At 38.9% G+C, this 10,190-nt stretch overlaps 1 protein-coding gene across 1 annotated transcript; it reads right to left on the reverse strand.

Annotated features, from left to right (window-relative positions):
* Positions 1-1,042: 1,042 nt before the first annotated feature.
* On the reverse strand, positions 1,043-8,017 carry LOC110015395 (Ig-like V-type domain-containing protein FAM187A). Its single transcript, XM_020704935.3, has 5 exons — positions 7,761-8,017; positions 4,341-4,618; positions 3,726-4,082; positions 1,410-1,648; positions 1,043-1,290 (listed from the first exon to the last, which is right to left on the reverse strand). Exons 1-5 carry the CDS (start codon positions 7,944-7,946, stop codon positions 1,064-1,066), a joined length of 1,287 nt encoding a protein of 428 aa, XP_020560594.1. The 5' UTR covers positions 7,947-8,017; the 3' UTR covers positions 1,043-1,063.
* Between the last annotated feature and the right edge of the window lie 2,173 nt (positions 8,018-10,190).

A 10,190-nucleotide genomic window follows, 5' to 3' on the forward strand; every position in this document is an offset into this window, starting at 1 on the left:
TTAATTGGTGATTCAAAGGAAGCCAAATGTGGAGACTGGTAGGCAGATATTTGAATATCTTAATTAATTAATTGGATCATAAAATAAAATAAGAAAAAAACTGAGCAATAGAAAAGTAGAGATATGATGGGTTTATGAAATCCTTCACATCATCAAGCGTGTCCTTGAAACTACACCACCAGCAGCTGTTGATGCAATGATGATGATGCTGCACTTTTGACTTCTGTTAATAATTCTCATTTTTGATCCATATAATTAAAGTAAAAACATGCCCCCACATTGTTAGCTGGCCTTCAGCTCACAAACATATTTCCCTAGAGACTCTAGAGAAAGATCATGAGGTTAAAAATGCAGACTGGCGGGGAAATTGTATTTATAAACTCCTACTGTTGGAAAGAATTATAAAACCTTTAGTAAATATGGTGGTTGTTGTAAGCCAATTAAGAACTGTATTTTAACTTTATTTACTTTCTGTGGTGCAGCTTGCTGTGGTAAAAAAGGTGTTTACATGCTTGTACCACAAAAGACACAGTTGAACAACATGTAAATACCCAGTAAGTATATTACAAATACCCAGTATGTACCACATAAGTATGAACCAAATAGTACCACATAAATACACAGCAAGTACCATGTAAGTACCGAGAAGACAAAAAAAGTACCCAGTAAGTCCCATCAAAAAGTACCATGTAAATACCCTGTAAGTACCCAATAAATTCCATAAAAGTACCATGTAAATACCCTGTAAGTACCCAATAAATTCCATAAAAGTACCATGTAAATACCCTGTAAGTACCCAATAAATTCCATAAAAATACCATTTAAATACCCTGTAAGTACCCAATAAATTCCATAAAAATACCATTTAAATACCCTGTAAGTACCCAATAAATTCCATAAAAATACAATTTAAATACCCTGTAAGTACCCAGTAGTTACACTATAAGTACCACGTAAATGCCACTTAAGTACACTGTAAGTACTGTACTGTAAAAGAAAGCGTTACCGAATTTACTTTGTTCTTAAACAAATGAGGCGGAGCTGGCAGCGCACGGAGCTGAGTTTAATCCACGTGATGAGCTGTGCTGTCCTTTATCAGTCTGAATGCAGTTCTGCAGAACAGCAGCAGGAGAAACAACGCTGTCATGACAGCATAAGACTTGAGGACAAACTCAGCAGCTGCTGGGAGCTCAGGATCCGACAGCACAGACTTTCCACGGCCCAAGTGAGCGTACACCAGCAGATGGATCTCAGCGACGCGACGACCCTGGAGCCAGCAGTGGTACACACCTTATATAAAACGGCATATAACATAAAATCTTTTAGTATTTTTTTACAGTTGGCATGCGGCCACATTTTTTGTGAAACCGAGCTGATGTGAATATGCTGCGTTTATGCAGCAAATATACCTGAATCCTGTGTCTTTGCAGGCTGGAACACAAGGTGGTGCCCCGTATCTATCAGCAGTCTGGCAGACGTGGCCCTGATGTTACCGGCTGATGGGTGATGGAACCGATAGATGGGTGTAGATTCTTGATCCCAGGCCACAGCCATGTCAGAATGAGCCCCGGGACATCCAAGGGTGAGGACCGTGTCTGCTGGGTGGTTCAGGTGGAACACCTTAATCTGTGCCACCTGGGAGGCAGAACTGTAGTATGCAAGAGAAATCAGTGACTGTGGCACGAGTGCCAACATGTATTTCAAAAATGCACTTAATATGAAAATGAGTGACAAACTAAATAAAATGTATTTGATAATATTTCTTTGAATATATCTGATTCTTGGTAAGAAAAGTTCCCCTTGGCCTTTTGATCCAGTTCAGACAGCTCTGTAAAATGCTCCTAGAGTCATTTTGCTGGAGCTGGAGGCTTTTGCATGTCTAAACTTTTAAGAACAGGCTTTGGAAATTTGTAATTTAACTAATATCCTTCTTGTTTTCTTATTTTTAAGATCATTGTGTATTTTTATGTTGGTGTCTGGGATGAGTTGCCTGCAGTAGCCCATCAATACAGCATTTAGAGGAGGAAAAAAGAACTTTGTTTGGCAATCAATGTTTGTTCTTCGACATTTTTTTAATCTAATCGTTTTAGCTTTTCTTATGAATTTCCCAACCAAAACTGTAGCTACCACTTTTATTAGACGAATTGGGACATTTCATTAAATAAAAAAGAAGAAATTGCACATTATTGGATTGTAATAAACAACTCATTAAGGGTGTTCAGACTGGACACATTTTGTTCACTTAAAGAGAACCAGAGTTTGTTTCCCCCAATAATCTGAAACAAATTTTCAGTCAGAATACACCCAAGCGGACCCTGGTCCAGAACCAGGAACCGCTCTCTGACCCATCTTTCAAGGTAGTTTCGGTTCGTCTCCAATCGCTCTGAGATTCTTCAGCCTGTTTCCGGACCGGAGCAACTGAACCGAAACAGCCACCGTTGCCGACATAAACAGTCTTGGAATGTAACACCAAATGAGCGACACAAATAAAAAGCAACGATTTTCGAGTTATCAAACAGAAAAAAAGAGTCTAACTGTTTATTTGTTAGAACATTTATTTTAAGGCCGCTAAAAATTTTCTGACGCGCAGTTCTGTGTCTTGTTACGCAAAACGTGCCCGACAGGCACTGATTTGACGTCATCCTAAAAGCTACCTTGTAGTTTCTAACAGAATTGTCTCAAAACAATGCCATAACACCACAACGATGAGACACGGGAACTTAATGAAATGTGGTCGGATGATGCAGGCTCATTAAAACAACTTTTAACGTGATCCACGTTCATTCTCACTGTCTTCCTGACAATCCATTTGTCATAAACACTTCTAGTGTATCTTTCATAGCTGTCTTCTTGTCAGTAACAGCCCTGCAGCATTTCTCCACCAGATCAAAGTAGCAGTAAAAAGTGTTGAGCCTGACACTAATACAGACACTCAAAATTGGTCAGCGAAATATAAAGTTTGGACGAACTAAAAGCACAGGACTTTTAATTTCTGCCTCTAGTTGCTTTGCCAGGCCCTCGTAATTCCTGACCAATGAGTTAAAAGATCTGTAGTCACATGGTTTTGTTTACAACCTTTAGTCTGAAACAGGACAGTCCCCTTGACCGCAGTCTGAATACAGACTGAACACAAGTTATGGACTCGATCAAGAACAAGTTGAATGTACTTGGTTTAGACTAACAGAAGTCCTTGCTCAGTAACTAAAGTCAGTAACTAAAGTTACCATTCATTCATCTTCTTAACCGTTTTATTCCCTTTCGGGGTCACGGGGTTGCCGGAGCCTATCCCAGCCACTTGGGCGTAGGCAAGGGATACCCTGGACTGGTCGCCAGTCTGTCGCAGGGTGGAATATCCTCAATCACACATCCATTCACTCTCACACTCACACTCACACCTATAGACAATTTAGAGTTGCCAATCAACCTATGAAGCATGTTTTTGGATGGTGGGAGGAAGCTGGAGATCCCGGAGAAAACCCACGCATGCACGGGGAGAACATGCAAACTCCACACAGAAAGGCCCCCCATTGATGTTGTGTTTTACATGTCCCCCAGCTGGGACTTGAACCAGAGGCCTTCTTGCTGTGAGGCAAGAGCGCTAACCACTGCGCCACCGTGCAGCCCAAAGGTACCATTTATTAAAAAATATTTTCTTTAACATTCTTTTCATAGCTGATTTGAGCTTTTTGATGGAAACAGTTTAGTTTGAGATAAAACCTGCTCACCTGTACCCAAGAAAAGCAGTAAAAGCCATTACTTTGGAAGGGGGAGGAGCTTCAGTTGGACAAGCCACTTGACAGCTTTTGACCTCCATCTTTGGACCAACTTTGCGTTGCTTGAGTTGGGTAAAAGCTCTTGGAACTGCCTCAGAACCACAGGACGCCACTGACTGGTTGGTCCACCTGTAGCGCACATGCAGGATGTGGGAGTGGACGAAGCAGAGTCCTATGCGGACCTGCTCCCCTTCAACGCCGCAGCGATCGCACTGAGACCAGGGCTGGAAGCTGGTAAAGACCTTGTAGAGAGGATGGCTGTTTGCCGTCTCCTCTTGGCTTTTCTTCTTAAGATTTTGCAGACTTAGCCTGGAAAAGTTGTATTGTTTATTTATCATCAATCAAAAAACAACAAAAACTAAGCTTTTCACTCTGGTTGTTTAACTAAAAGTACTAATTTTTCTGCTTCAAATTATGTTAAAAAACCAAAAAAATCTTATTCTTTCAACTCCTTCTTACCCAAAACATTAGCTGTATGAATTAACTTTTTACAATTTTTGATAAAATTGCTGCAAGAAGCAATCAAAAAGGTTAAAATACTTCCTTTCCCACTCTTCTGGTGCTAACCTTGGAGTAAAAGTGAGAGTGTGAACTTCCTGGATGTCCAGGTCAAAACCAAAGAAGAAGTCTCTGTGAGCAGAGCCACAGATATAGACGCCCGAGTCGAGGGGCCCGGCTCTGAAGACCAGCAGGCTGAACAGCCTGATTGAGAATCGGCTCCGCAGGTCACTGCTGTGAAGGACCTCGCTCGTATCCTGCAGCCTGTTGCCATGGTGATCCGTGAGGGCTCTGGTCTCTGTGGAGCTGGCCCGATGCTTCCTAAAGAACCACACAACATACTGGACCTGAAACACAACAACAAACAATGAGAAAGCATGAGAAGCTAAGACATTAATATCACAAGTTAACCTTTTCTTGGAGAAATCTTTCTGTTGCAGTATTACAACTAAAGTATATGAACAATTGAGAAAGAAAACTTGCACCATGTCTGAGTGCATATTTGTCTAAACATAAGATAGATACGATAAGTATCTTTATCTTATCTATCTTATGTTGACACAAATATGCACTCAGACATGCAGAAGATAAAAAGGCTACTCCATCTTTCCCAGTTATGCACAGGTTTTTAAACTGACCACAGTTTTTGGAGAGGAGTATTAAAAGAGCTGTAGTAACCTTAATTATTGGGAGCAGATTGTACAAGAATGGCTGTTCAATCAATACATGAGGCGTTTTAGACATCAATTACATAAAGACATGTTCTGACACTCATTTCCATTTGAAACCCCTTCAAAGGGTAACTTAACAGTAAATCACCTTTTTCTTTGGCCTTGTACTTGTACAAATGGGGATTTTAAAGTGCTGACTGTTGGTCCTTGCCCAATTTATGGCAATGTAAAATAAACTTGTTTAGATCCTGGAATTATACAGTAAACCCTTGTTTTTCGGGGGGGGGGGGGGGGGGTTACATTCCAAAAAGAACCCGCGATAGGCAAAATCCGGGAAGTAGAAACCTTTATTTTTTTTTTTACAATTATTATACAATTAAATACTCTATTATACATTGAAAAGAAAGAACAAACCATTTTACAGGCTCAAGCATTTGTTTCACAAATCAAAGTACTTTAGAAACGTTTTTTCAACAAATAACTTCTGTACTGTACTGTCAAATAATAATTTGAATCATCAATGTGAACAAAAGGCTTCAAATTGCAGAGATTAGCCCCGCCCACCGCGACCCGAGTAATTGGATTAAACGGGAGACAATTTAAAATATTTAAAAAAAAAAAAAGTACAGTCGGACGTATAGTGACTCAGGTGTATTTCACTGCTCTTCAGACTGAGCCGCTGCATCCTGACTTCACTCTGCAGTGTTTTCTTCTTGAAGCCCGCGGTGCAGGTGTGTTTGTTCGGGAGAAGAACATACTGATAGGCAGTTGTTGTTGCTCTTTTTTCTATGGGTTTTAGAGAAACTCGAAATTGCTAGAAAATTTGCACGTATGTAATTTAAATTTGGCAAGCTGTTTTACATAAGTGTACATATTAAACTGCAACGTTATTGACGCGCAGGTAGAGAATAGAAAAGAAGCAATATGACTTTTTAGCCAATCAGAATGCAGAACACAATGCACGATGCAAATCCGTGAAGTGGCGAAACCGTGAAAACTAAACCGCGTTATAGCCAGGGATCACTGTAGTCTAAAACCGTCTGTGTGCTGCCCCCTTGTGGTTGAAACAAGGTAGTAAAGTTGAACTTCGTGATTGTGCAACTGGTGTAAGTCCCACGGCATTTCAGAAGTTTCGCGTCATGCTCTTCAGCTCCTTTATAAAAGCCCCACCCATCTTTGAACGCTCCTGAGGGCGCTTCGTCACACCAAAAGCAGCGGCGGAGGTAGCTTGCTCGCTAAACCGGCCCTTGGGCAGCTGGCTGGCCGGAAGACAGAGAGCCACTGCGGGATGGGGAGGCAGCTCGCCCGGGCCTCCTGAACCTTATGATCTTTTCCTTATTTTCATTTAGACAACAATGAAAAGATCCTCTATTTACTTCAAGCTAACTTCACTGTCACTGTCAATCACTAATGCAGACGACACCTACCTTGTTCAGCCTGCCTCCCCTGAACCCCCCCCCCCCCTTTTTGTTTTTTTGTTTTTTGCATTTTTCAAATCTGAGCTAAGAGTGGAGTCAGCCTCCAACTGTCCAAGGTTATAATCGTTTCGGATTTTTTATTAGTTTTAGTTTTTATTTCGTCTTGAATTTTTGTTTTTAAATTTATTTAGTTTTAATTAGTTTTTAGAGGCAGCTTTACTAGTTTTTATTAGTTTTTATTTTTTGAAATTGCTTCGTTTTAGTTTAGTTTTTATTAGTTTTAGTGTTAGTTTTAGTTTTTTCTTCTTTTTTTTTGTAAATTAGGATATTTGTCAGGTGCTTGATTCAAAATCACCAGAATAAGTATTGTATGATAAAAACTCAATCAAAGATACATTTTGAAACACTTATTTTTCAGAGGACTCAAGGACAACCATCCTTAAATTAAAATACAACAGCCGATAACAGCATTACGTTATCTGCTCTCGCTTCTTTTTCGGGGGAGGGCGGGCGACAGGCTAGCTTGTCTAGGTACTGTTGATTTGCGTTTTTGTGTGCGCTTTTTAAATGTACTTTTAGATTCGTAGGATTTTTCCCTTTTGAGGAGCGTTCCACAAATTTTGTCTCCTGCTTCGACTACAAGGCACTTACTTTTGTTTTCGACGCTGTTATATTCAAAAAAGTCCCAAATAGGACTCCCCCGCTTTCTCCCAACTTTTAATGCAGCCATCACGCTCATGTAAATGTCTATGACCACGCTAGCCGGCAGTGTCTGACAGACATCATGTGACGTCACAGACTACGTGATGCCGTAGGGGTCAAATACACAGTAAAACTAGCAGCGTGAAGTAAATAGATTTTATTTCAACCCCAAAGACTTATGTATTAACAAAGACGAAAACAAAGGATTTTTGGGGGTTAATATTAGTTAGTTTCAGTTTGTTTTATACACACAACAAACAGTTTTAGTTAGTTTTCGTTTTTTTTAAAACTCTCGTTTTTATTTTTATTTCAGTTAACGAAAATGTTTTTACAGTTCTAGTTTTAGTTTTTTCGTTCGTTTTCGTTAACTATAATAACCATGCAACTGTCTTGTTGTGACTGTCATGTTTAACCTGCTTGATTATGTTCACTTCAAGATCCTTATTCTTAAATTACAACAGGAGTTTTTTTTTGTTAAACATAACAATCAGATTAATTTACAGTCTTTGTGTCCAGAGTTTAGTTTGTGGCTTTTTTGAGTTCATTGTAACTGCTTTGGCCTTTCGGACACAAACAGATTGAACCGAAAACCGACGTCCATTCAAGGAAAATAGCTTGGAGAAGTCAAACAAATTCATTTCAAAGGATTCGCTAAATAAAACCAATGATATAAAACAACTTGTGAAAATCAGCATTACCTCCGGAGGCTTGCAGTGGCAGAGCAGCTCCACAGTGGCTCCAGCTAAATAGGCAACATTCACAAAGGTCAGAAATGCTGGACAGGCTTTGACAGCAAAAACATCCTGCTTATCCTCCGGGGCTTCATAAGTCCACACCCCATAGGGCAGAAAAAGAAGGATCGGGACAACTAACATCCAGAGCATTTGGCTTTTTAGATCTTTCCAAAGTTAAAGAATCCCTGTTACTTAAAAAAAGCATTTTTTACCTTTGTTAAATACAAATGATTAGAAAGCAAACATGTTTATTTTTAAATTATAGAATTGATTTAATGCTTGGTATATTATATATAACAAAAATGTTCTAAATCATAGTTTTCTTTAAAAAAAATGTAAAATATAGTTTTTGACTTCTAATGTAGATCTAGATGCTGAAACTCCATGTTGTCCTGCATTTATAAAATATATTATGGACAAATATTAAAGTTGTTCTTAAAGAAATATAATTACTAGTGCTAGCAAAATCCAATAACATTCTAAGTAAAAGCCAACAGAATATTATATTACTGGGTAAAGTATTTAAGGTTCATTTTGATTTTTAAACATAAAAAATATATATGATAAGTTTTGCAGACACATTTCTCTTTTTTCGTGTAGTTAAGGCCCCTCTGAATAAAAGCGTTGCTTTTTTGAATTTTCTGATTTTTTTTTTCTTTCGTTCTGGAATTTAAATATTGGCTTTTTGCTTTATCAGTCCACTCATGTTTTTCAAAACAAATACAATTATGGGACATACTTAAAAATACACATGTGAATAATAACTGTTATCACACCTGACCAGATTTTATGTATTGTTACTGTAATCGTGTGCTTTGAAAGCTGTAGAAAAGGCAAAGACAAAACTCGTTTTGAATCCATTTGGAACATTTAATTTTGGTTAAGGATAACTGACACAAAGGTGTTCATCGTCTTAAAATATTAAATGCAGGCTGCCCTAGAATGTGGAGGAGAAGCCCATGAGCTGCTTTACTATTTCAATTGCAGCAGAAATTCTGTGTCCAAATGCCCTCCATACTGCCAAAAAATAGATAGTGCGGGACTATCTTGTGCCCTAAATTTTAGTGTAACTCGCTCACTGCTTTTTTAATGGCAAATATGACGTCAACCATTTCTTTAAGTGAAAAACCTGATAAATATGAACATTTTATGAAGACTATAAACAGACTGTGTTTTGATGATGACAATTTAAATATGTAATTTTTGCAAAAAACAAATTGATCAAATGCAATGCATTGTGGACTATATTGGCCAAACTAGGAAGTATTTATGCACACTAGATTTTCGCACAGAGACTTCTGGGAAATTTCCAGGGCACTGGATTTTATAGAATTGTAGATTCAGACACCCAAAAAAACCTAGATCATCCTCATCCCATCCTGTGCTGGAGTAGTTCTCTGGAGATTTTAGCTTCGTGTGGCTTTCCAGAGTGGGTGGATGATGTCAGTTGTTGACACCAAAGTCACCAGCAGCACCACTGCCTTTTGTAACTTTCCTGGAAACGTGACCCCAAATTGACTGGAAAATAAAAATTCCTCAGGTCAAAATTTCTGCGTCAATGTGGAGCCTCATGACTCCCTGTTCACATGAGCTCGTCTGGGATTCAAACACTCCTCAACTCCTCGCCTGTGTTCTCCCACAGTGAGGCTGTGAGCACTTTTTATGCAACATTACAGAGCAGAAATAAATTAGCTTAATGAAGCGCTACCCCTACCCCCCCAGGAGTGATGACACACAGGCCTGCAGCTTCATGACAGCACAACGTGTCTGCTGACCAACCCTCACTGCACAACACCAGCAAGAGACTGGGGATGATATCCAACAGCTTCGACAAGGAAATGTGTAGTCCCCATGTTTCCCTGTGTTTTAATTACCATGGCGACAGTCATCACTGCAGAAAATACTGTACTTCTGATTTTTTATTACATAAATTATTCAAAAATGACATATAGGAGCATTGTAAAGACTAAGCTGAGCCATTTTAAAGCCACTTTTTGTTCTTTAAGTGATAAATTATGTCAAAGTCATACAACAAAACTCAGTTCAACTGAGAGATTATGGTTTGTGAACAAAGACACAATTTTTTTTACTTTGCCACTATTCATATTCCACAATTAAAATGATTAACAGTGGCATTATTTCAGAATTTGTCCCAAATTCGCTTTGACAATTAGGACTAGCTGCTTTAAAGGAAGCTGTATTAGTGTGGGAGGATGGATGAACAGTGACATACAATCTCTAACCTGCTTTTAGAATAAGTTGCTGTCTGGGGTGATGGGGGTTTCAAAGTAATGTTAATGGTCGAGTTCAAATTCCTTTACTACTCATTACATAGTGCATTATGTTCGTTTGACAGTTTTTCTAGAGCTGTCCAAATTTACAATTCCAAAATCG

The sequence above is a fragment of the Oryzias latipes genome, chromosome 7, assembly GCF_053564925.1.
Source record: "Oryzias latipes strain Hd-rR chromosome 7, Olatipes_Hd-rR_3.1".
NCBI classification, from domain to species: domain Eukaryota; kingdom Metazoa; phylum Chordata; class Actinopteri; order Beloniformes; family Adrianichthyidae; genus Oryzias; species Oryzias latipes.